General features: G+C 40.6%; 2 protein-coding genes across 3 annotated transcripts; both read left to right on the top strand.

Annotated features, from left to right (window-relative positions):
• On the top strand, positions 1-12,892 carry LOC306899482 (protein mono-ADP-ribosyltransferase PARP14-like). Its single transcript, XM_079465763.1, has 6 exons — positions 1-207; positions 378-502; positions 2,387-3,892; positions 3,983-4,201; positions 4,357-4,578; positions 12,057-12,892. Exons 1-6 carry the CDS (start codon positions 45-47, stop codon positions 12,141-12,143), a joined length of 2,322 nt encoding a protein of 773 aa, XP_079321889.1. The 5' UTR covers positions 1-44; the 3' UTR covers positions 12,144-12,892.
• Positions 12,173-27,442, top strand: LOC306899487 (protein mono-ADP-ribosyltransferase PARP14-like). Of its 2 annotated transcripts, none has more exons than XM_079465771.1 (9): positions 12,173-13,698; positions 13,784-13,843; positions 14,109-14,285; positions 15,667-15,849; positions 15,997-16,427; positions 19,885-20,122; positions 21,022-21,158; positions 23,864-24,041; positions 24,511-27,442. In XM_079465771.1, the coding sequence occupies exons 1-9, from the start codon at positions 13,536-13,538 to the stop codon at positions 24,774-24,776; spliced, it is 1,833 nt and encodes a 610-aa protein (XP_079321897.1). In that variant the 5' UTR covers positions 12,173-13,535; the 3' UTR covers positions 24,777-27,442. The 2 variants fall into 2 exon arrangements, with proteins under 2 accessions (XP_079321897.1, XP_079321898.1); XM_079465772.1 differs by having other exon boundaries at positions 13,639-13,698; positions 14,114-14,285.

Raw genomic sequence — 27,442 nt, 5'->3', positions numbered from 1 at the left:
GCCATCAAAAAACACTTCTAGGTTAATGCAGTAACAAATTCACAATGGAAAGGTACCAGCATGATGTGTTTTTTGAGGCAAATAATCCTTCAGATATTGTACAAATACAAAAGTACTTTCATATCACGAGAAAATCTGGAGGGGGAGAATGTGAAATCCTAAATGTTGGTGCCAACACTTACAAGATATGTTTTCGAGACATAGAAGGTAAGCAGATGATTACATGTTTTTCTGGTTTCCCAGATATTTTCTTTACCAGGTAACAGCTCTTGAAATGATTGCCATCTATAATTCATGCTGGTTTAAAACTACATAATATTAATGTATTACATACGACTATGTATTGTGGTACTCATTAAATGCCTTTGAATCTAAAGCCCAGAGAAGAGTTCTGGCCCAAAAAGATCATGTCATCCGTTTACATGGAAAAGACCTCTGCATTTCTTTAAGATCTGACGATGTTGCTGAAAGCCATAAACAGACAAAAGCTTCTGATCAACAGGTATGTGGCAAGCATAAAAAGCAGCTGTGTATATTTTTTGTTTTTAGATTTGTTCAAGCTTGATGTGGTTGTACTGTTAAGACTTCCGTTTTCTGCTTATACAAAGTGGGCAAACCAGTTTTTTCCATAAGGCCAGCAAGAGGCATACTTTGTGTTTGTTTAAAGAAACTGCATCCGATCGTTCTCAGAAATCACACACAATAGTAAGAACAGGCCAATGCCCCAGGAGAATTTTGTGCAGTTGACATACAGTAACAGTTACTTGTCATAGCTTTGGACTGTGACTGCACCTTACTTTTTATTAATCATGCACAGAAAAATGGCCAGTGTTAAATCAACACTGCTCAGAGTACATATGGTCCCACTCTACAGAGTGTTAAATTAACACTGATAGTGTTGAATATAATGAGGCAATAAAGTGATTAATTAAGAGATGATTAAGCATTAATGATGAACACCTGCTGTTAACAAGCAGAATCACTGAAGAAATAAGAAACACAAGAACTAGATCTGACTTTACATTTCTCAAGATCTAAGTAAACAACAAACATGATCAACAGCTTAACTTACAAACCAATGTTTTTTTCTGTCAAAGGCATATATGTCGAAGTTTTATTGGACAAACTATGATGTCACCATTATGGTGGTCAGTGTTTGCTTTAGTTGTGGTCTTGACCTTAAACTGCGTACACAAGCGTTTCGCTGTAAACATGTGTGTGTTTGTGTTGTGATGAAACATGAACGACAGCAATTTCTAGGGTCTTAAACATTGATCTGGATAGTGGTTTGGTCAGATCATTCTTCACTTCGATGATCTCTATGTATACAACTCAGAGTATAATTACAGAATGCAACATAGGGACGCCAATTAATATGTGTACCTAAAACTGACAAATAGTTTTACTTGGACGCACACAGCCACCAAGAATCAGCGTATGAATCTCAAAAACGGTTAGAATAAACGAAAAGTTTCATACTGCAATCATGCTGGGTAGCGCCATAGTACAAAAATCTCAGCATTCACAGTGTCATGTATAAACTATCACCACTGTTGAGAATTGTAGGAAAAGTGTTGATGTTTATTCAGGGATGAATTTCCTGTCAGTTGTTTATTAAACTTATTTTTTTTGTAATGCATGAGCTGTAATTAATTACCCAAAGATAAAGATGAATCTACATTGTGATATTCATTCTTAAATCTTAAGCAGAAAGCACTTTCTTATTTTGTGAATGTGTAATTCTACCACAAATGATCATAACATTGCATTAAAAGTAAATGTGCTAAGAGAACAAGTAAAGCAAACACTTACCACCATAATGGTGACAAAATTCTTTAACAAATGAAACATCCATTCTCAACAATGACTTCTGTGGACGTCTGAGAAGTAATAAGTGAAGCTGTAATGCTTTTTGCAGAGATGTTTATTCAGATCTTGCGAGATGTAATATCTTCTTTTATCTACAGTTGACGTCATGTACTGTTGTGATTGGATGTCAGTTGTAGTTCTTGTGTTTCTCATTCCTGGCACTGATTCTGCTTTTTAACAGCAGGTGTTCATCATTAATGCTTAATCATCTCTTAATTAATCACTTAATTGCCTCATTATCTTCAACACTTAATCAGTGTTACTTTAACACTCTATAGAGTGGGACCATATATTCTCTGAGTAGTGTTAATTTAACACTGGCCATTTTACAATGTGCTGTATTATTAAACCTTATGAAATTTAATGTAAACATTTTCCCACTTGTAGAGGCCAAGTTTGAAATCCGACCTTTCAAATTGTACAAAATTGTTTTGTTAAGTTTACTCATGTAATTGGTGTAAAATACTTGTCCTCCTTATGTATTATGCATTAAACACAGCATTGTTTTTTTTCATAGGCATGTGCTAGTGCTAAACAAATGGAGAAGGTTGTTAATATGGACCCATATCTGCTACGCTACATCAGCGAATGTAAAAATGCAACTTCAGATTTGAACCAACGTCTTTCTAAGATCTCCAGCTCTTTCTTGATCCGCATGGACTCTGAAGAGTTAGTGGTGGTAAAAGACCAGGAAGATCCAGATAGCTGTCCCTCAAAGAAATGGCATTTCGCAGTTGAGGAAGTTTTAACAGATATGCAGAATCACTATATTCTCCACTTTGAAGTTGAAACAGACAGAATACAAATTCTACAAAAAAACTCTTTCCTTGTTGATGAGGACTTAATAATATATCATGAAAAAACCTTAGCTGTTGTGGTTGGAAAGCGTGAAAAGGTGGAAAAAATGTCACACTTTATAGATGCATTGCATGCCGAACAGCATTATCAGAGAAAGTGTCACGTATCAGAGAAACAATTTGCCCTTGTAAAAGAAGTGTTTAAAGAGAACAGGAAGTCTAGTTCCATAAATATTGAGATCAGTCAAGAAAAAACAGGAACTGTGATTTTGAAGGGTTCAGAAAAAGAGGTTGATGAAGGAGAAAAACATCTTTTGAATTTAGTGAAGGAAATTAAAGAAAAAAGGATCCCATTGCATCATTGTATTCTTACCTTCCTAGAATCAAGTGGTGGTATAGAGCTCTTCCAAAACCGATTTCAGCAGAGCCTCCGCAGTCCAGTTATGCTTGAGAGTGCAGGTTCAGATCTTCTTCTGTTGAGTCTAACTGATGGAGCCCTAACCGAGGCAGCTTCTGCTGTGCAGAGAGACATTTGCTTTGAGAGTGTTTGCCTGGAGAAGACTGAAAAACACTCACCTGGATTTATAATACTTAAAGATGATTTGAATGACTCTGTCCAAAAGGCTAATCGTGGAGGTGTGAAAGTGGATGTTGCCTACCAGGAGACATCAAATATGATCAACCCCAGAATCAACGTGGAAATTGTGGGATACACTAATGAAGTTTGTAGGCTAAAGGGCATCTTGCTAAAATACATAACAAATAATGAAAATATCCATCAATCTCTGCCTCTTCCCATGCCAGAGATGGTGGAACAATTCTCAGAAATTTTGTCATTCGTTGCCTTGAAGAGCAATACGGTGAAAATAAGTCCAACATGTTCACCTTTTCCATGTGTCCACCTCACAGGACCACGTTCTGAAGTTGAAGGACTTAAGAAAAACCTCGAGACATCTCTTAAGACACTTGTCACTAAGCGACATGAAATTAATGGACCTGGAGTTCAACATTTTTTTCAAGGGGATGGTAGGGAGACTTTAAAATTAGCAAAAACATCTTATGGGGTACAGATTATTCCGGTTCAAAGAACACAGCAAAGTGTTCAAGTGCCCACAGATGCAAGCACCAGTGCCAGTCCAAACTGTGGGCCAGAACCGATAGAGGTGGGTTACCCTGACAAGGATGTACACATTCAAGTTGTGATTGGTAGGCTTGAGGAACAACAGGTAAGGCTAACTATTTTTTTCAAGGTAGCTTAGTTACCTCACACTCCCTGTACCCATTCTAAGTCATTGTTATTGACATTATTAAAACAGGCTGATGTGTTTATTGCTCCGATGATAAAAACTAAATTAACCTCAACCATGGTCGGATCATGCCTGTATAAAAAAGGAGGACAACAATTCCAGACTAATTTTGACAATGCCAAGGGACAGCGTACACTTACACCTGAAGATGTGCTGGAGGTTGATGGGACACTAACTTTGGGATGCTCCAAGGTTTTTTTCATCGAATGTGTGCCAAAGAGTACAGAGGTAAGAAACATACAAGATTTTGTAGTGCTGTGGTAAGGAAAAGGTTCTAGGAAAGGACTGAAAGGGTGGGGTTTTCAAATTCATGAACATGTTTATATTATAAATATGTTTCATTTGGCAATGGTTTCAGTACTTTTCACATCAACTTGTCACAGGCACTTCATTCTGGACTCATCAGAGTTTTGACACTATGTAAGCAGCAATCCTGTGGTTCAGTTGCATTACCAGTAATTGGACCTGGTTTGGCGCTGTCAATACCTGTCAAAGATGCTGTAAATATTCTTACAAGAAATATGACCACATTTTTATCTGGATTCACTGGTTCTCTTCACACCATTTACATCACCATAATGCCTAATGACACTCATTCTGAAGAGGTAAAGTATCTATAACATTAACCATCAAAAATTGAATGAACCCAGAAAGGAACACTTTATGACATCATGATTTACTCATGTAAACTTATTTTAATAAAAATCCATTACTGTACGAATATTTTGACCTGTTCCATTTCTCTGACAATGGTATGACAATTTTGTCCCAGCCAGCACAGTCATGTGGGGCCCATATGGGTTTGATGTGGGCTGTGTATCTTGGCTTCAGCCGGTTTTGTCCGTAAATTCCATGTAGGTTAGCCCAGATTACATGACCACTGCTTAGTGTCCATATTACAGGCTGCTTCATGTGACATTGAATGTTAATAAAATAATGAAGTGATAACACGCAGAATCAGACTACACAGAAACGTACTCGGTTACTTACGTAACCTCGGTTCCCTGAGATACGGGAACGAGTACTGCGTAGCAGGACGCTATGGGGAAAACTCCTTTTTCTCCGATGACTGAAGCAATTCAAAAGCGCAGTGAAAACTGCACGGTGATTGGTTGGAAAAAAGCAGAGCTTTGAACCAATCGTAGCGGAGCTGCCGGACCAATGGCGATGGCACCCGCCAAAATGGGCGGGGCTTATGGCTATATAAGCGGACACATCGCCGTAGGGTCTTCAGGTTACTTCGACTGAAGCGACGACACAGCAGCTCGTAGCACGGCAAGGAACGCAGTACTCGTTCCCGTATCTCAGGGAACCGAGGTTACGTAAGTAACTGAGTACGTTCCCTATCGATACTTCACTCGTACTGCGTAGCAGGACGCTATGGGGAACAAGTATAATCACGCCGTGCTACAGATGGAACGAAAAACATAAATGGTCTCGGAGCCTGGGCTCGGAGACGGAGTAAAGCAGGGAAACCCTGAAAGCGGTAGAGGCCAAGCTAGAAGGTGGCCTAGACCGGTTATCGTCCCAAAGTAATTAAGTGCTGGCGTGGCCATAGCCATGGCTCAGCGACCTAATTCAAGCAGAAAGGACCCGGGCCTGAAGGGCCGGAACGTCCAGGTTATAAAACCTTGTAAAAGTGGACGGCGAAGCCCAGCAGACCGCCGCACAGATATCTTTTATAGAGACACCGCTATACCATGCCCAGGAAGAGGCAACGCCTCTAGTGGAATGGGCTCTAATTCCCGTGGGGCATTGAAGGCCCAAGGAAGAGTAAGCCAGCGATATAGCCTCAACTATCCACTTCGATAGTCTATGTTTCGAGACCGAGGACCCTTTGGTGCGGTCACCGAAGCACACAAAGAGCTGTTCCGACCGTCTGAATGGGGCGGAGCGCTCAAAGTATATTCTTAACGCTCTGACTGGGCAGAGCAGACTAAGCTCTGGATCCCGCTCTGAGGAGGGGAGAGCAGAGAGCGAAATAACCTGTGCTCTGAACGGAGTAGAGAGCACCTTAGGTACATAGCCATGTCTTGGTTTGAGAACGACTCTGGCGTCGCTAGGCCCAAATTCCAGACAGGATGAGCTCACAGAGAGAGCCTGTAAGTCACTCACACGCTTCACCGATGCTAAAGCGAGAAGCAGAGCGGTCTTGAGCGTCAAAGGACGGAGGTCTGCAGATAGCAGCGGCTCAAAGGGAGGACCCTTTAGAGCCCTCAGGACCGTGGGCAGATCCCAAGAGGGAACTGTAAGAGGGCGAGGGGGGTGTAGCCGCCTGGAGCCCTTCAGGAAACGAACGACAAGATCGTTCTTGCCCACTCCTTGTCCTCCGATGTGGGTATGTGAGGCTGAAATAGCCGCCACATAGACCTTGAGTGTGGAAGGGGCACGGCCGTTATCCAACAACTCTTGTAAAAATGACAGTATCAGTGATACGTCACAGGACACTGGGTCAGCGCCGCGTGTTGTACACCAGGAGGCGAAGACAGACCATTTGAGGGCGTAGAGGCGTCTAGTAGACGGAGCTCTAGCTTGTGATATGGTGTTCAGTACGCTCTCTGGGAGGTCCGTAGGCTCCCGTCGAGAGGCCAAAGGTGCAGAGCCCACAGCTCCGCTGGGGGTGCCATATCGTGTTCCCTGCCTGAGAGAGGAGGTCCCGCCTCAGGGGAATGGGCCACGGGGCTGCTATTAGCAGCTGGGAGAGATCTGCGACCCAAGGCTGGTTCGTCCACATAGGGGCTACCAAAAGCACTCGGTGAGCTTGATCCCTGATTCTCCTGATCGTCTGCTGCAAGAGCGCGATCGGGGGAAAAGCATAGAGGAGCCGGTTGGGCCAAGCGTGGGCCAAGGCGTCCTTGCCCTTCGAGAAGTACGTCGGGCAGTGAGTATTGTCTTCTGAGGCGAAAAGGTCGACTTCTGCCTTGCCGAAGAGTTTCCAGATTTGTTGAACCGACATGGGGTGGAGCGTCCATTCGTCTGAAGGAACATTGCTCCGAGATAGCATATCTGCTCCCCGGTTCAGTTTGCCTGGAAGGTGAGTTGCCCTCAGTGAGCGCAGATTGGACTGGGCCCATTCCAAGAGGTGAGAAACTAGGGAAAAAAGGCGTCTTGAGGAGAGGCCTCCCTGGTGATTTATGTAAGATACTACGGTCATGCTGTCTGATCGGACTAAGACGTGACGATCCTTTAGCACCGGTAGGAAGTAGCGGAGGGCCAACCATACTGCCTGCATTTCCAGGTAGTTGATATGGAGGCTTCCTTCCTGGTTCGACCAGAGGCCGAAGGCCGGGTCGCCATCGCACAGAGCCCCCCAACCCGTGTTGGAGGCGTCTGTCGTGACCACTTTCCGACTGGATGTGGAGCCCATGGGATCACCCTGCTCTAGCCAAAGGGGATCTTTCCACGAGGCTAGGGCGGTTACGCAGGCTTGATTCACCACAACACGCAGTCGACCAAGACGCCAAGCGTGTGGAGGAACTCTGGGCTTCAGCCAGTACTGGAGGGGGCGCATCCGGAGGATGCCCAGACTCAGTACCTGAGATGCAGAGGCCATCAGACCTAGCATTTTCTGAAAAACCCTGAGGGGGCGTGAAACCCCGGGTGTGAATGAGGCCGCGAGCCGTCGAATGACCAGAGCTCGGTCTGGAGAAATTCTGGCGGTCATGCGTTTTGAGTCGAAGACTGTTCCCAGGAACAAAATGTTTTGGCTGGGTGACAGTGCGCTCTTGGCAAGATTGATCCTGAGTCCCAGGCACTCCAGGTGGCTGAGGAGGAGGGATCTGTGAGACTTTAGCTCGTCCTCCGACTGGGCTAGAACAAGCTAGTCATCGAGGTAATTCAGAATGCGGATTCCCTTCTGTCTGAGAGGGGAAAGAGCCGCGTCCATGCACTTCGTGAAAGTGCGGGGAGCTAGAGAAAGTCCGAATGGAAGGACCGTGTATTGATAAGCAATTCCCTCGTAGGCGAATCTCAAGAATCGTCTGTGACGAGGGGCTATCTGAATGTGGAAGTAAGCATCTTCCAGGTCCAGGGAGAAGAACCAGTCCTCTGGGCGTATTTGCGAGAGGATCTGCTTCATCGTGAGCATCCTGAAGTGCCGTTTCATAAGGACGTGATTCAGATGCCTGAGATCGAGGATGGGGCGGATGCCGCCGTCCTTCTTTGGTACTAGAAAGTACCGGCTGTAGAAGCCTGACTCGATTTGGTCTGGGGGAACCATTTCTATGGCTCTTTTTCCCAGTAAATTCCTCAACTCCGTGCGCAGAACGTGAGAATTTGAGTCCTGCACTCGGGTGGGGACGACCCCACGGAAGCGCGGGGGTCGACGAGCAAACTGGAGTGAATATCCTCGGGATATTATATCCAGAACCCAATCTGACACACCGGGGATGGCTCTCCAGGCCTTGGCCCGGGTGGCAAGGGTTTGGGTGCAATGAGGAGGTACGCCGCCTTTTGGGGGCTTGACTCCCAGGAACAATGGAAGAGGAAGTTTGCTCTTTTTTTGACAAAGTTTGTGTTTTATTAAACATTTTGCAGAATGTGGTGTGGGCGTTAGAAAAGGCCCCGCACTTACAACATTGCATTTTAACAAAACATTTTTGCCGGCACCCGGAACTGAACGGGGTGACCTGGCAGACATGAGAGCAGTCTTTGAAGGAGGGCCGGCTGGAGCGGGCCCTGTAGCCTTCCTCTTCCTCGCATCGGGCTCAGGATGGGGCCTGAGGCGCAGGGTCCAGCGTGATCTTTGGCCGGGGACCTTGTCGCTGAGGATGCGGGAAGCGCCGTCCAGATCGGGAGCGCTGACGGCTGTCAGCTCCCGAAGCCTTCTGAGCAGCAGGGGTTCTTACCGGCTGTTGCGTCGAGGCTGGCTTAGGATGGCTCGCCACCGGCCGAGATCCGGGTCTTTTAGGCAGAAAGTGCCTCATGGCTTGCGAAGACTTCTGCGCTGCCGTGAAGCGTTCTGCGAAACCCTCCACCGCCGGTCCGAAGAGGCCGGTCGTGGAAATAGGAGCATCCAGGAAGGGGACCTTATCCGCATCCTTGATCTCCGTGAGCGTCAGCCATAGATGACGCTCAAGCACCACCAAGCTGGCCATGGATCTGCCTATCGCCTGGGCCGTGGCCTTGGTGGCGCGTAGAGCAAGATCCGTCGCGCTCCGTAGCTCTCTGAAGAGCGCAGGGTCAGGGTCGGACTCATCCATGCCTTGGAGGAGCTTGGCCTGATAGACCTGGAGCACAGCCATGGAGTGAAGCGCTGAAGCCGCCTGGCCTGAGGACGAGTATGCACGTCCAGCGAGGGCCGAGGTGGTCCTGCACGGCTTGGAAGGATGAGACGCTTTAGCCCTCCATCCGATGGCGGCGGGCGGACACAGATGTGCGGCCACAGACTCATCGAGGGGGGGTAGCTTCTCGTATCCTTTTTCCTCTGCGCCGTCCACGGAGGTGAGCGCAGAGGAGGAAGAAGGTCGAAGACGGGCCGAGTAGTGGGCGCGCCATGACTTCGTGAGTTCGCCGTGAACTTCTGGAAAGAACGGTGAGTTACGTTGACGAGGAGCCTGACGGCGCCCCGGCAAAAACCACTCGTCCAAGCGGCTGCGAGAGGGTTCCTCTGGGGGAGACCACTCCAAACCCAGCTCGTTGACAGCCTTCGTGAGGACCCGGAAGAGCTCGGAGTCCGCGCCGGGGCCGTGTCCGCTGGGTTCTGGAGACGGCGAGGGGGCGGGGTCATCGAACGAGCCCGCTAACTACTCCCCGTCTGAAGCCGCTAACGACATGGCGTCGTCTTCCTCTGGTTCATTTCCACCGAACGAGATCATGTCACAGGCGGCCGCCAGTGGACGCTGATCTGTTCGGGTGAAACAAACCGGGGAAACATCTCTCTGCGGGGAAAGCGAGGCACGGCGTGCCGGCGTGAGCTCGCGTTTCCCCGAGCGCTTAGCTCCTCTACCCCGCTGCTTCTGTCGCACAGAGTCCTGTGCGAGCAGCGGCGGCGGGGATCGAGGGGCGGAGTCACTCTCTGAAAAGAAAGCTATCCTCGAGCGCAGAGAGGAGAGACTCATACACTCGCAGTGAGAGCATTCCGTCTCTTTTAGCGCGTTCTCTGCGTGGGAGAGACCCAGACATGAAACGCACTCGTCGTGACCGTCGACAGCGTGCAGGAAAACCCCACACGAGCGAAGGGGACGACGCGGCATTGTAGCGCAGTGAAAACTGCACGTAAATGCCGCAGGAAATTTGCTCTAAACGCTCTCTGAAAAGAAAGCGTGAAAATTGCTCTTTAGATTCGCCGGATAGCGGCAGGGAAAAGACCGGCTGGATCGCTAAGCCGCTCACACGCGAAGACGCCAACAGAAGCCGCCGGAGCGAAGCCGCTGATGAATCCGCTGGAGCGAAGGCGCTGAGCCGAAGGTCGAATCCGCTGCAGGTGCTCTCTCGACGGCGAAGCAGTCAGTCTCGGGAAACGAAGACGAGTCGTCGCTGAAGGAGAAGAGATCTGAAGACCCTACGGCGATGTGTCCGCTTATATAGCCATAAGACCCGCCCATTTTGGCGGGTGCCATCGCCATTGGTCCGGCAGCTCCGCTACGATTGGTTCAAAGCTCTGCTTTTTTCCAACCAATCACCGTGCAGTTTTCACTGCGCTTTTGAATTGCTTCAGTCATCGGAGAAAAAGCAGTTTTCCCCATAGCGTCCTGCTACGCAGTACGAGTGAAGTATCGATAGGGAACAACTACAACTGACTTCAGTTGACCACAGCTTTTGATGGAATCAACTGAAGAAAAAGAAAACATTCAATCTCTCGCCAGAGGAGGATTAAACTCCACAAACATTTGGTCATCTTTTACTCTTTATATTATTGAGAATATATTTTATTTATTGTTAACGTTTTGTTGAAAATAATTGTTAGGTTTGACATCACCATAATGGTGATCACTGTTTGCGCTAGTTTCTTAAGATAAGAATATCAGGAGACAATATGATTAGATGCTGTTTATTGTTTGATACGTATGCAATCATCAGCTAATTGGTAACATCATCTCTAGAGTTATTTATAACTTCTATAAATTAAAGTTTAACTATATTATTATGATACTAGAAATTAGATAAAAGGAACACATTTTAAAGTAGGCCTACACCAACTACGTTGGAATCCAATTACGCTTGCCCACACACAAAACATCAATAATCTGCAAATTAATCTCAACAATGGTGAAATGCTTAATGCCGCAGTGCATTCTGAGAGTCATGAATGAGTTGTATAATTGTTGTATAATGCACACCAATGCATTGCGACATGAAGCATGTTACCACTGTTAAGTTTCACAAGTTTATTCTTGATATTTGTTTGTTAGCTACTCACACAAAAGTCTCTTCTAACTGTGAAAAACTCATCACAATGTTTTGATCATGATAACATGTCAAAAACCATTCAGCTTATTTTTTACTTTTGACTTTCATACCATAACAAACTTCGTTTGGCTGCGCAACTAAAATCTAACAATTGACTATTTCAATAAAACTTTAATTAAAAAATTATAATAGTGTTTGTGGACTTGTTGTGGCCAAAGTCAGTTACTGTTTCCTTTCTTTCAGATCTTGTTGTTTCTGTGTCCATCAGTGATTCTGCTTGTTATCACTTCATTATATTATCACATTTAGCAGCCTGTAAGCAGTGTTCATTTCATCTGGGCTAACCCATGTGGGGCCTACATGGAACCCGTGTTCAAAACTGTCTGGGCCCCAGATGACAACCCAGATCATACCCATCTCTATCCCACAAGACCATGCTGGCCGGGGTATGATGTCCTATGTGTCTAAATTATCGGCACAATGGTCGTTCGCACAATTCAAAATGCAACTAAGCCTGTTCTCGTGCAAATACTCTACCTGTTAGAATGTGAACCTCTCACAAGCTACTATATTCTAGTAAGAACCTGCTTTGTTGCCTTTTGAACAGCTCGAATGACCACTGTGTGAAAGCTCAATTAGAAATATAAATATCACAGGTCAGGATGTATTAAGTAAGCAATCCCTTTAATCACCCAATAAAGCAGACAAAATACATTTTAAAAATGTTTTGCAGATGTTCCAAACAGTCTGTGCCGAGCTAAGTGCAAAAATGGTGGACAGCACAGGGCAAGGCAAGTTTGTCTTAATAAAACAATACTGAGCTTATTATGCCCTAAGAAATATTTTGTTCGAAGAATGTTCTCAGAACATCCCTGCTGATGTCGTATACATTCCCAGATAGTCACGATGTGGAGTGTTTTAAAGGTTGGTAGAACTTCACAGAACATTCAGAACGTTCTCTGAACGTATAAGGGACCTTTACTATAGGACATTCTCATTACATTTGGATAACACCTTTAGGGGACCAAACTACAATGTTGATAACCAACAAATCACAACCAGATATGTTATGTGTTTTTCCTTTTGGTAATTGTATTTGGTAATTGACTTCTGACACTGTCATGTCCCAGGCTTATCATTATACAATTTTATTATTTTAAAATGACAAAAATTGACAATCAATATCACCTAACAACCTAATGTAAAATGAAAACGTTTCTTTCAAAAAATGAGTGTCATCCAACCACCATTATTGTGATCAGTATTTTCTTCAGTTGAGTTCTTGACTCTACTTCCCTCTTCGGATGCATGTGCATGTGTTACAGTGAAATCACTTATGCATTGACAAAGCGCAAGAGCTGTTTGCTGATCAACTGAAACGCAAACCCAAACTTGGGAGTCATGTATAAGTTTTGTACTTATGATGTTACACAACATTCATTGTAGTGTGAAGCTTCCTTTTGTTGATTGTCACCACTGTCAAGTTTTGTGTGATGACTGTTGATCCCTAAGTGTGTCAGTAATGCAGATTTCATTGTAAAAACTAATCATTAAAGTATCAATTTAAGTACTACACTGAGCATTGTATAATGTATTGCTCATATCTCAATTTTCAAATATTTCCAACTTCAACCTTTTTTAATTAACCCTTTGACAAGGAACACATGGTCTTATTGAAACGCATCGAAAGAAGAAAGTGAATTAATGCAATAAAATTCAAGGTCAAGAGACCAACTAAAGCAAACACTGATCACAGTAATGGTGGTTTGTTGGAATTCAACACTATTTCAACATTAATAGCATAAGCTAACATTGACGAATCATATTTTTAACATTGATTCAATGGTTTATAGCTGTTAGCTTCCTGTCCTGGTGTCCCTTAGATGTTCAGAATGTCCTGAATGTTCTGTGAAGGTCCACCAAATAATGTCCCCACACCCTTTAAAAACTCCAAAGCGTGACCATATCGGAATGTTCTGGGAATGTATTCGACACCAACAGGGACGTTCTTGTAACAAAACATTTCTTAGGGGTTATATCAGAAATGTCACTTACATCCTATCTAAAACTTACATAGAATCACTGACTTAAAATCAAAAACAGCAAATCAGTTCTGAATGACTTTTTTCAAAGAGCGAATCATATTATACAAGGATAGATGGGTACATGGAGACCTGGATTAAAATGTGTACGTTTACATGCCTTATAAAACATGCCTTATACAGCTCTTTTTAATTCACTGACCACTGACCTTGATGAGATCATCACCGCGGTATCTGGGACCCAGGTTCATCTAGTGTTTGGCGACATCACCAATGAGACTACTGATGTCATTCTGAACACTACTGACTTCACTACAACCGACTTCCAGACTGGTGAGGCTCTCCACCAAGGACTTTTTCTACCAAATAATTGAAAATGTCAAAGAGAACAGACTGACCAAATATCTGAAATTCACAGGAGTGTGCAAGGACATTCTCACTAAGGCAGGACCACACATCCAGTCTCTACTGACCGGGGGTAACATCCTTTTGTATTAAAATAATTATAAAAACACAGAATGTTTATATACAAGCTAATGGTTGTATATGGTGATGATTTTATTTCACAATGTTATCACTTTAAAATTGGACAAATTGTACTCGAAACCTTCCGAACCAGACTGTACAGTATACATAAATTATATCTCCTTCTGCTTCTAAACTTTTATTATAAGTATAATACAGGCAGCCAGCAATGCTACACATTATACCATTTGTTAGCATATACCTATATGTGTTTCCAGCTCAGGTCCAGAGTGGAAAGATCTTCAAGACTCAGCCAGGAGGCTTTCCCTGTAAGCAGATCATGCATGTGTGTGGAGAGAGAAGTGCCAGTGTAATTGAGACTTTGGCAAAAGAAACAGTGGTTCACTGTGAACGGGATCACTACAAGTCCGTGGCCATACCTGCTATCTGTGCTGGTCAGTATCTTTTATTTATATTTGAAAAGAATAATACTGGATTTGGGAAATTTACACTTTTATGTTTTACTTTTAAATTGTTATATTTTTGCAATAATTAAAAATATATTGTAATCTGATTACTTGTGTACTCTAGAGCAAAGTTCCAGAAATGTCCAGAAATCATTTCTTTTAGAAATAGCATATGTAATCAATAAGTGTAAAAAAATATTAAAATATTCAGTGTTTCCCGACGGTTTACGGCTTTGGGGGGGTTCTCAATATTTATTTTACGGCAGGGGGTCCGGACAATACTTTTTTAAATAAATAATGTTAAATCGATAACTCTAATGTTTTATCAGGCCATTTACTTTAAATTCTGATGGCCACGGTCTATATGAAACATAGAAGGTCTGGTCACTGAGAAAATATGTTGTAGGCTCTGGTCCTGAAGTCTTAGTGGTCTATTTTAATTTTTAAAAACTGACAACAAATAGACTATAAATAGTTTTATAGCAAAGGTACCCTTAAATTACTTCTCTTGTGATCTGACGCTACATACAATTTTGTATTTACTTGACCTTCAAGGGGGGCGGGATGTGCCGTTGAAGGGGCGGGGTGCCCCTTAACTTAATTGTAGGGGAAACACTGATATCAGTTAAGTTGGAAATAAAACCAGGCAAATAAAAATCCATCAGCCTTAGAACTTCCTCCACATCGATCATGAAACATTAACAATATAGAAAATTACTATAAATAAATAATTACTAACCTCACTATTCTTAGCTTTGTATACTGTGCTAGGCTTAAATGGACTAGTTTTGATGCACTTATGTATTTTGTTGCCTATGTTGTTATAATTGCTTCCAATGTTTCCTCATCTGTAAGTGGCTTTGGATAAAAGCGTCTGCTAAATGACTAAATGTAAATGTAAATGTTCGGGAGATGTCATGAAAAGACTTAGAGTCAATTTTGACTTTTAGTCCCTAAAGGGATGTCTTTTCAACATTATCATAGACGTAGAAAAGATGTCTTTTCAACATATGTTTGCTCGAGGGGAGAGTGATTCTATTCAAGGGTAATTTTATTTTATTTTAAATAATTTTGATGATGTATAATAATATTATAAATTGGTATAATGAATGATTTATAAAAGAGTTATCTGAATATATAAGCTTGGGTATACTGTTAAATGTAAAAAAGACTGTTTGTCAATAAATCCCAAGCCTGCATGGTCTTGACGGTCCAAATATTACAATATTAAAAGAAATATGTTTAGTGCAAGTATAGCAAGACAGCTTATTTATTGTATTTAATTGATCTAATTAGAAATACAGATGAATTGACATTTTCATGTCATAACTGTATTCCATTTATAACTTTCAATGTTCGGCCTGTGCAGGAAAAGGAAGTATGGACCCAAAGGAGGTTGCCAAGTCAATTTTACAAGGAGTAAAGGATGGCATTCAAGGAGCTAATCTCCGATATCTCAAAACTGTTCGCATTGTTCTGCTGAAAATCAATGTTTTCCTGGCATTCAAAGAAATGGCACAGCACATCTTGGGCATCAATACGCAGTTGTCAGGTGAAAATAAATCTATAGCGCATAATAACAAGCAGTTACATTTACATTAGATGGGTTTGATTGATTCATTAGTTTGACCTTCATGTCAATGTTTGTACAGTATTTCCACAAGACACTTATTGTCAATATTACACATACCTCTTTCAGTTCCTGCGCCTCTTGTATCTTCCCGTGTAACCACCAGAGGGCGAAGTTCAACCACTGGAAGGCTGGATGCAACCACCACTAGAGCAAGCCGATCCCTTTCTTTACCTACAAGAAACAACATTAATTCGCTTATGCCTTTGCCTGTAGCATTGGCCAATGCCGAATTTCTAGTCATTGGACATACTATTGATGATGTGTCTTATGCATGCACAGCACTGAAACAAGGATATGAGAACCAGTGTTCTTCTCAGTCTATCTCCTCTGATGATATTAATTGTCTTAATGCTGATGAGATGGACCAGCTTAACTCTAAAGTGAAGTCACTGCACCTGCACATGCAAGCGAGCAGCTCTGGTGTCTATGAAGTGATGGGGCAGAAAGATGGAGTCAATGAGGTGTCTGGACTGATTCAAGGTGCACTACGCAGACAGGTGAGTGAACTTAATAACAACTGCAAACCTACCAAATGTGGTTCAAAATAAACAATTTACTGAGCTTTACAGCCAGGCCTTGTACGAATATTTTATCAATATGATTCATAATATAATCAAATAAAGTGATTCTAAATAGTCCAGATAGAATTTAAGGCATTAAATGTTCATGCTACCACAGATACACTTTTAAAAATAAATAAATATGAATATAAATAAATATTGGTGTATATACAGTACTTTTAAAAGTTAAATATAAAAGCCACTTGTACACTATTGGTTTGGGAGGGTTGGGTAGATCTTAAAGTGTCCCATTTATTTATCTTTTACACGGCACTTGTAAACTCTTGATTTTGATTGGTCATTTGCAGAATTAAATGATCCCTAATATCCACAAGTTTCCTATGCCCCATGATGCTTTGCGCAAATGATGGATGAAACTTTGGCGTTCAACATTAACAAACACATAGCTGCCGTATTTCAAGTCATACGTTTATAGCAGAATGTGAACTTACGCATGGACAGTGCTTATTAACTACATCAGCATACTGTCCACTTCTTTATAGAGGAATGGGAGCATGATTTTAATACTTGACAATGGATATTTAGCAACTTAATTGATGATGTGATGGTAAATCAATGAGGAATTAGAAAATCACGGCCGGTTCTCAATATCTTTACATGATGTCGATTATGTGCTATAAAAATATGTGTTAAATCTTGTTTCTTTGTATTTAAAAGCAAATTGCAAGGCGTTACACGGACTGCGTGCACATATCATAAGACAATAAGTGGTTTAAATACCTACTTTACATCAAATATATCAGATGAGAAATGTAGTCCACATGATGTGATATTCCAACAGATTTTGACAGTGTCAGTAAAAAATACAGTAAATAATCACTATAAAACCACTTCGTCCGGTCTGTTTACCAAAAATGCCAATGCTTAGTGATGGATGGAATGCCTGCACTTCGCCCTAAGGGGGGAAGTAGGGAGGCTATATAGCGCACTAGACTCACCTGGAAAGGGGAGAATGCACTTTCACAGAGGTACGCCCAAGCCAAATGACTGTGCTTTACACCGGAAGTGAGCTCCATCAAGAGCGTGGTCTTCATCTCAGATGAGGAAGACTGGCGCTCTGAGGGGCTCGAAAGGGGCTGTAGGCTCTGTAAGACTAGATAAGGTCCCAAGAGGGTACGAAGCACGGTTGAGGTGGATTCGACCTTCTCACGCCATGAAGGAACTGGTGATCAGGTTATGTTGACCAAGAGGTCCACGAGACCATGATGAGTGGCAATAGAGGCTACATACACTCTCAATGTAGATGGGGAAAGAGTACTCTCTAGCCGCTGCTGTAAGAAGGCCAACATTGACCTGTGGGTTTTCACCGTGGTAAGAACACAAGGACGAGAAGAGGTGCTCCTTATAAACGTATAACGCCGAGGACGGTGGCTCTAGACTGCAGGATGGTCCCAGACCACCGGCGGGAAGCCATTTAAGGTTTCCTCGTCCCGTCCAGGGCCAGGCATGCAGATTCCAGAGACCTGGTTTGGGGTGCCAACCTGTGCCCTTCCCCTATGACAGAAGGTACTTTGTCAGGGTAATGGCTCAGGGGTAGCTGTTGTCAGACCCACCAGGTCTTAGAGTCAAGTCTGGTTGGGCTGTAAGACACTACTAACAGTACTTGATGCCCATCTTCACTGATGAGAGAGCGCATCGGCAGTCTGGGAGGACTGTCAAGACATGCTTGCAGCTGTGAGAAATTAGCTCTTTTAGGTCTGTAACTCGCTGCTGAAACGCCCCCAGGGGAAGTCCGCTCAGAAGGGAGAATTCCGCTGCTCCACATTGTAAATCCTGCAGATTGAAGTGAGTCTCAGAGACAATTTCGCTTTAAACACCATGTGCTACGCAGGTTCCGAAGAACAAATGATGAATACATGGCTGCCACCATCTTCCTTTTATACCTGTATATACAGGGCAGAAATTGGTGGGCCATTGGACAAGCAAATTGTCATTTTAAAATTCCTTTCTAAGATGATAGGTTCTCAAGATCAAACCCACCCCAAACACAACGTCAAGAGACCAACTGAAGGGGAACCGCTACCAATTTTTTTTTGCTTTTTTACACTGTTTCAGCAATTAAAAAGAAAATCAAGCAAAAGTTATTGTAATAAAACTATAGCCCAACTAAAGCAAACACTAATCACAATAATGGTAATCCGGTAAAATCTTTACCTTTTAATTAATACAAAATTAATTCAATTGGTGGTTGCTGCAGTTTTAAGCTAACAGAACTATTTCAGTTTTAAAGTACATTTTTAATAATTAGATTGTACTATTTGGGAATACAGTGTGCTCAAAATAACGTCTTGAACATTTCCAGTAATTTTACTTAGTCTTTGTTTTAACTAAAGATTTTAACATTTTAACAACAATTAACAATGTCTAGTAAAATCAACATTTTGACCAAATTTAAGTAAACTAGCACTTTTCAAGTATGGTATACTATTTGATTTTACAGCGTAGTCTAATTTTCTGTCATCAGAATTTATTCAACAACTACAGTACACTACTTCCACCTTTTCACCGGAAGTTGTATCCATGTTCATTTTTTACAGTAGCACCCTCCGGAAACTTGTGGATATAAATCTCAGATGCAAAAAAACGTTGGTAAAAAATCATACGCTCATTTCTTTCAAAATGTCATCATTACTGATTACTCCCCCTACTGCATGATTTGCTAACTTGGAATGCTTGCTTGAGTTCTAGGGTTGAGTTGTTTTGGTCCAGTAGAGTTCTGATATTTGATGTACATAAATACACTTTTTCAAATATAGTATACTAACGGTTATCCTAACATGAAACAATGTGCTGTAGATGTTGCAGCTGACCCGTACTGATTTAAGTCTTTGAGTAAAACAAATCCAAGGTCCGATTAGAGAGAGAAAAGTTGAGACCCTCCAAGTGTAGCTTGTTGATGAGATTTTGGGATTATGGGAATAATTTTTTTGTCCAGTATTGATGTCTGTATCAGATAATATCCATAACATTAACAGAAGCTAATTAAACAAACTATCTGCGAAACCGAACACTTAATTTTAAGTTAAATGTGTTGTTGTAACGTTTGTTACTAAGATAGTAACGGGTATAATATTACCAAAATGTAAATGTATTACCTAAATGTAAATGTAAAATCGTAAAAGTAATCCGCTACATTGCTGCGTTACAAGAAACACAAATACATTACTGTAATGCAAAAGTAACAATAGTTTATAAATAGTGTTTTATGTAGACTATTTATAAACTAACTAAGATTGTGTAATGTTATGTAAGAAATAACTGAAAGTAAGTTTCTCCCGACACTGGAGGGGAAACATAGAACTACAAGTACTACAAAATATAACAAAATGGAAACACCTTAAACTAATAAACAGGACTTTTCCCAATTTCTAAGCTAAGGCAAATGGACCAGGAAAACCTTTATGGCCAAGTAACATGGTGCATTCTGGGACAACGGGGCCTTTGGCAGAAGTTATCCAAAGAGATGAATTATAAGCTTGAAAAAGGGGACGTAAAAGATGGAATTATCGATGCACAAGGTGTGAAATGGATGGTGGATTTAACAAATATGGTGGCTAAAGCAAGTGGGACAAGAAAGAAGACCAACCTTAAACGACTAGAGAACCATTCAGGTGAAGTGAAACTTTTAATAATATCTTGTGTAGTCTAGTGCTATTTACACCAGTGGTTCCAAACTGGTGGAGCTCAAGTGAATTCTGTAATGACTTTTTTGTAGGTACTTTTTAGTGAATGTTTTTTTTTTTAAATAGTTTTTTAAATGTTAACCTAAAGGAGTATCTGTGTGCAAATGCAAAAAAAGCTAAATATTATTTCTTTATTTTATGAACACTATTTATAAACAAACTGAAGATGGACCAGTAAGTTATTCACATTGAAATTTAACTAAATATAATATTTAATATTTTGATATATTTAATATCTATACCTTAATTATTATCTATATGTTGTGACAAATGTTCTTCCAGAAGGGTCCCGAGTTGTGCATATGACATCCTTTTTAGTATAAAAAAGATTTTGTTATTCTTATTAAATTGCACGTTTTATGTTAGGGTCTGGGTGACAGTTATTATATAATAAAGAAGTGTACAGTTTATCAAACTACAGACATTTACAATATATCACCATTTAGACAACAAATTTTACAAATTTGTAAGTGCTTTTTATAATTAAAGGGAGAGTTAAACAAAAAAATTAAAATATGTCATCATTTATTCACACTTATGTCATTTCAAACCGTTTTTTTTATGCAGAACACAAAAAAAATATATAGTAAAGAATGTTGGTAACCAATGCAAGTCAAAATGTATCAACTATTTTCTGATGACAAAAGATTTCTAAATATCTTATTTTATGTTCTTCGGAAGAACGTTTGAAATGACGAAAGAAGGAGTACATGATGACAGAATTTTCATTTTTGGGAGAACTTACACACGCATTAACATCAGACTATTGTGTTAGCATGGACCATGACATGTAAACTGCGTTCAACTCTACTTACTTAATGTTTTAGATTATTCTTTGCCTATCTATTGGGACAACATGACTCCAGATGAGCTCGTAAAGGTCATAAACCTAGACCAATCATCTACAGAGTACCACAATGTAAAGGCGGACTTCAAGAAGACTGTCAAACAAACAGTTCTCAAGGTATCACCAATCGCCTTCTTTGTATTACATACTATTGTATTTACAATAAGGTTGTATTTTTTAACATTAGTAGACATTGACTCCAAGTGCTGGAGATTTACGGTTAAAATATGGGTTATTACATGAGAGATGATTACACTAGTAAGCAGGGCTTTATTTTACAGATCGACCGATATTTACTCATCTTTATTTTTCGATTTAATGCATTTTTAAGACAATGATCCATTTACATGTGTTTCGCTGCTGCAGTCTATCACACACACACACGATAAAGAGCAAAACAGCATCTGATGTTTAAAATGAATAAACATTTTATCATTTGGATTGCAAGATTTTTCACAAACAACTCATTGTTACTACGTTGAAATGTCGAAGCACTTTGAGCAACATGGCGTCTACAACTCATCAGGTACCGGACACGTTCATTCTGCATGTGCAAGCTCAAATTCTACTCCTGATGCAGGATCAGCCACTTTTAACAATTTTATTCAGTTTTTGTTGAAAAAACTATTGATTTTGAATGTTTTTACCAGGGGCGATTTTAGGGTCAGAGCTTTAGGGGTGCTGAGCACCCAATGAGGCCCACTGCCACCACCCACCCTCTTTTCACACAAAAACAAAAAATGTGTCTATTGAAAAATAACTTGATCATTTTAACATTGATTCAACTAACTCCAAAATCCAGATTTTTTTTGACACCTTTTTTGGAGACCATTTTTTGCTGAACAGAACTCCTTGCATGGCAATCGCTTTAAAGTAAGAACGTTAGAACAGAGCCGTTCCAGTCTGAACTTTCATAATCCAATATAAATCATCAATAAATAAAAAAAAGAAGGTAAAACCAAAAAGTCCAAAATATCCAGATAATTTACTGAGGTCTTGAAAATACTTAGAAAGTAACGATATAAAAAAAGAAATAGAGGGAAATCTTAAAAAAGTACTTCCCCTGAATCCCCATTTGGCTCTACTTTGGGAGAGTTAATCTATGTCGCCGCACTTTGAGGGTGGCAAACCTGTCAATCACCCTTTGGGGTTCAATTATTTCAAGCAACTCCTTCTCAATAGACATCACAGCTAGGTGCTGGAGTCTGCTTTGGCCTGTGGTCCTCCTGAGCCATGTATGGAGCCGACGCAAGGCACTAAAAGACTTTCAGTGAAGGGAACACGAATCTGAACTGTACCAGACTCACTCTTGCGCTTCAGAAAGAATCACTTCCTCTGACACTCTGGTCCAAACGCCAGGGCACTCATGTTTCCATGACGACTGACCAGAAAAGACGCACGTCACGTCATGTTTACATGACTGCAGACTGTTAAAATGAGTATCAAATGAACGATAAACTTTAACAACAGAGACACAGGTACGCAGTTTAGTTGTTTTTGTTTCACACTCTAGCAGTTAATAAACAGAACTGCATGCGTCTTGCAGAAAAACATATTAACCGACGCTACTTCTCTCCGTTTATGACTATGGACGAGTCACCCATGTCCTGTGCTACTCCACAGCGGCGGCGACCCGCTGGACTAAAATAGTCCAAAAATAAACACTTGTTAAAGGTGTACCAAGGTGATTCAGGATACTGACTCCAGTACTCACCGATATGGTTTCACAATCGGAACAACTCTATGTAAAAGGAAAGAAGTGTGAGACAGCTTTGGAGAAACTTAGTTGATTCACAACACAACATACCGGGTTCTCACTCCGCGTGTGTTTCGCGCTGGATGACGGTCGCGCTGAGCGGTGCAGGTACAGAGGAGAAGTAGAAGAAGAGAAGACGATGACACCATTTGCTAAGCGGGGATGTTTCATTTTCATCCTTAACACATACATTTTAAACAAAAAACTACGGAGTATGTTTTGAACATAATTTAACCTTGTAAAAGACGAATTTTTTTTAGAATAACAACATTTCTTATTCCAAGTTTTAGGGGTGCTGAGCTTCTTTTTAGGGGTGCTGAAGCACCCCTAAAAAGGGGCTAGCTACGCCCATGGTTTTTACTTTGGTAAATTCCGGTGTGTGACCTCTGTAGATCAGCATGACGCAGATAACAGTAGTGACAGTGAGGATCACAATGATGCTCAACAGAGCTCAGAGAAAGATAAATGGGCCGGTGCTGCTGTGCTGATTCTGACATTAAATTCTGGGACAGTGTTTTGCATGTCGATGTTTTTATTCAATTATTCAACGCGTCAGTGAATTTGATCTTATATAAAGTTACCTTTCAATAAATAGATTATAGTTTCTGAAAGCTAAATACTTCCGGTGACGGTTGAGTATATAAACTATAAATTCCACAAAATTTCGTTCAATGGGTGAGATTGTAGGGGCTCATTGGTTTGTTCGGGCGGCCACATTTCGGTGTGACCAATTTTTGATCGGCCTTTTGTCCGTCTTTTGTTGTATTCCGATGTAGTCACAGTGTAGGCTTAACCGAGAGTTATATTGTAAAACCACAAAATCTGCTTAAACAACACAGTCCAAGTTAGCCCAGTTACGACTGTAAGACGTCTGCCAAAGATCTAGAGGTCTTGAAAACATCTGCTGCGTAAGAACTTCGGCTAAATGTCTCAGATAGAGCAGTTCAAAATCATAAACATCTTACAGACATCTTCTTGTCTGTATGACATCTTCCTCAAAAGTAGTAGCCGTGATACTTTGCTTTGGTTGTACTAAAAAACATTATGTGCAAACTTATTTCAATAGATTGAACGTATCCAAAATGTGCATCTTCGGCGGTCATATGAGGGACGTACAAAAGAACAGGAGAACAGGAATGGTCCCGAGGGAGCAGAAGAGAAGATACTTTATCACGGCACAACAGAGGAAGCCTCCAAAGCAATCATAAATACCAACTTTAACCGCAGATATGCTGGGCAAAATGGTAAATGCTGTTTTTAAAGGTTTATACTACATATGGGTAGTAGGCAAGTCTTTTTGGGGAGGTAATTTAAGCAATATTTATGACTAAATAAAAAAATAAGAAGGATATTATTTGTCTGCTATGTTTAAAGTCTTCTGAAGCCAAGCTTTGTGTAATAAACAGGCCAAAATATCTGAATTTTTTCTCTCTGATACTATTCCAAATGCCATTTATAACAGTCTTTTTAGTCAGTTTGATAACAAACAATATTTTGTTCTAAAAGGATGTTCTGATACATCTTCAACAGAATGAAATACAATGAATTTGAATGTGTAATATTTTGTAAAAATATTGTATTTTTATTTTGGATAAAAGACCTCTAGTTTTTTATTTCCTTGGATGAACTTTCATCCATTGATTTTCTATTTGCTTGCTTTGCCTTTGCATGACTAATTGGTTTACTCATGTACATTTTTTACATGCTTTTCAGGAACCATGTATGGAGTGGGAACATATTTTGCTGTGAGTGCTAAATATTCTGCCGACCCTCGGTACTCGATACCTAATACCTCAGATGGCACCCAGCTCATGTTTGTGGCTCGTGTACTTACGGGTCGTTACACTCAGGGTCAGAACACCATGAAGGCACCTCCTGAAAACTTTGACAGCGTGGTAGACAAGACACAGGACCCCACTATGTTTGTGGTGTTTCACGATTGCCAGGCCTTCCCAGACTACCTTATCACTTTTAAATGAACTCCACCTGTGACTTTATCGACACCTTGTTTTCTGTTAAATGTTCTGCCAGGATAATATATCAGTACTGTACACATTTAATTAATTATAACAACATAGGCAATTTAATTTAAAAATTAATTTAATTTAATTTAATTATAACAACATAGGCAACGAAAATACATAAGTGCATCAAACTAGTCCATTAAAGCCTAGCACAGTATAAAGCTAAGAATAGTGAGGTTAGTAATTTTTTTTTTTTTTTTTTTTATAAAGAAGGAAAGGGAAGAGAATTAGGAAAAACTCTATCAGCGACGTGTTGACGGAAGAGATGCGTTTTTAGGCGTTTTTTAAAGATGGCAACCGAGCTTTCCCTTTAAAGATTAGCAAACAAAGCATCAAAGTTTACCGTTATTTGTAATTGCTAACGCTGATATTCGAAGAGTATCATACCCCCTAAGAATTGTTTTGTTCCGAGAATGTTGTCAGAACGTCCCTGCTGGTGTCAAATTAATTCCCCGAACATTCCGATGTGGTTTTTATTTAATGGGTGTGGGGACGTTATTTGGTGGACCTTCACAGAACATTCAGGACATCCTCTGAAAGTATGGGGACCCCAGACAGCAAGCTATCAGGTACAAACCATTGAATTGATGTGAATTAATGCTTTTAACGGTGAAATAATTAATAATTAATTTCAACAAACCACAATTACTGTGATCAGAGTTTGCTTTAGTTGGGCTCTTGAATTTTGATTTTCATCGTGTCAATTCAATTTCCTCTTTCAATGCGTGCGATGTGTTCTGTAAAAAACATTTGTGGGTTGTCAAAAGATGATGAAATTGAAAAAGTTCAAGTTGTTAATATTTGCTAATTTTGATATGTGCAAAAAAATAAGGTGCTTAAAATAATACAAGAGATTCATGCTTTCATGATTAAAGGGACAATACGGGGTTTTTAGGAGGATGTATTGACAGAAATAAATGAAACTATTTCTTCAGAGGTGAATAAAAATCTTACGTAATGAACCGTTATGTTTGTAATACTTTAGAATAAGATATTTATATCTACATACAGAGCAGGCCTACATACATTGAATTCGCCACCATTTTTTGTACAGCAGCCCTAAACGGACAAACAACTCTGCAACTCGTCTTTTCTCTCCCTCTTCCACTCTCTTTCCCCCTGCGGTATAGTGGTGAATCGGATCGTGCTCTACGGTTCGGAACGCGTGTGACCTGCAATAACTAAAATGCAACTAAAAAGTCTTTATAACATTAAGTCCTGGCTCCAGCGTAACTTTTATCCTTCTTTTTATACAAAAAATCCACAGAACTATTGTATGCAAGAAATAAGACATCGCGCTTTCTACAGTCTTTCTAATGCCCACATGATCTCCTCCCTCTGTAAATCAAAAACTGCACCTTTAATGCAAAAGATAATTAAAGTGGATAGTACTGCGATAAAATCAGCAAAGCCACGCGACACACTTAGCGATAAATAGTCATCACACAAAACTCGACAATGGTGACAATCAACAAAAGAAAGCTTCACGCTACAATGAATAATAGGTAACATCAAAGTACAAAACTCATTCAAGACTCCCAGCATGCATTGCAGTAGTTCTGTTTATCTGAATTAGTTTGATGATGTCACCATTGTTGAGCTTTGTGTGATGATGTGTGTCAGTCAAATTGTTTAGGTTAGTATATTTTCATCAATACATACAATCTTGAGGGTCACGATTTCACGACTTAAATCTTAGACTTCACACAACAAAAGTCAAGGTTGAAAAGCTCAACTAAAGCAAACACTGATCACAATAATGGTGGTAAGATGACATTTCTTAGGGGTAGAGGCCTTCCATTAATTAGTCAAAATGAAGACAAAGCAGTCAATAAGAGGTCCGCATTGATGGTGAGACTTTAAATAGGTAGATGATAGAGAAAACTTTATAAAAACAGTTTGTCACAATACAATTACTATAATACTGATAGTTCATACCATCTGGATTTCTTAAAAGCAAGGTGTGTGTCTGTTTTCGTGCATGTGCAGGGTTAGGGAATAATATAATATATCGTATGGAGCAGCATTACAAATGTAAAGTACATAAAAAAATACCAGATAACTGTTACATTTATATGTATTACAGACAATTTGAGGGAATTTGTTGGTACTGCTAGATGTACTGGGGTACTGGGTAGAAACATTTATTTCTTATTTATACATTTCTCATTTATACATTTATTTCTTATTTTATCATTCTATTTTATTTACCTCATTTATTACATCATCACATTTATTATTATTTCCAATATATATTTACTAACCTTTACTTAGTTTTATGCATTTATTAAATTAGGCATGTATTCGTTTATCACATATATTAATTCATTTATTTTATCCTTTTATTATTCCCTTTTATGTATTTTTTACATTTGTTACATTTTGTCCTTATCTTTAATATTGTTTAATCTTCTTTTGGATGCTGTATTGTATTTTATGCAGATATGAGTCTCCAATGGTTTCCATCTCAAGGTTTATAATAACATCACCAGATAATGTTTTGATACTGTAATCTTGCATGGTTAATAAAACCTATTGAATCTGTTTCTTGTCAGACGAAGTTAGACGGAGCTAGACTGAGCATTGAAGCATAACTGAGATTATTCAATAAACCATCTTTA

Source organism: Barbatula barbatula, assembly GCF_947034865.1.
Source record: "Barbatula barbatula genome assembly, chromosome: 1".
Classification (NCBI taxonomy): domain Eukaryota; kingdom Metazoa; phylum Chordata; class Actinopteri; order Cypriniformes; family Nemacheilidae; genus Barbatula; species Barbatula barbatula.
Note: the sequence above shows the minus strand (reverse complement) of the source record. Positions and strands in the feature narration are given on the sequence as shown.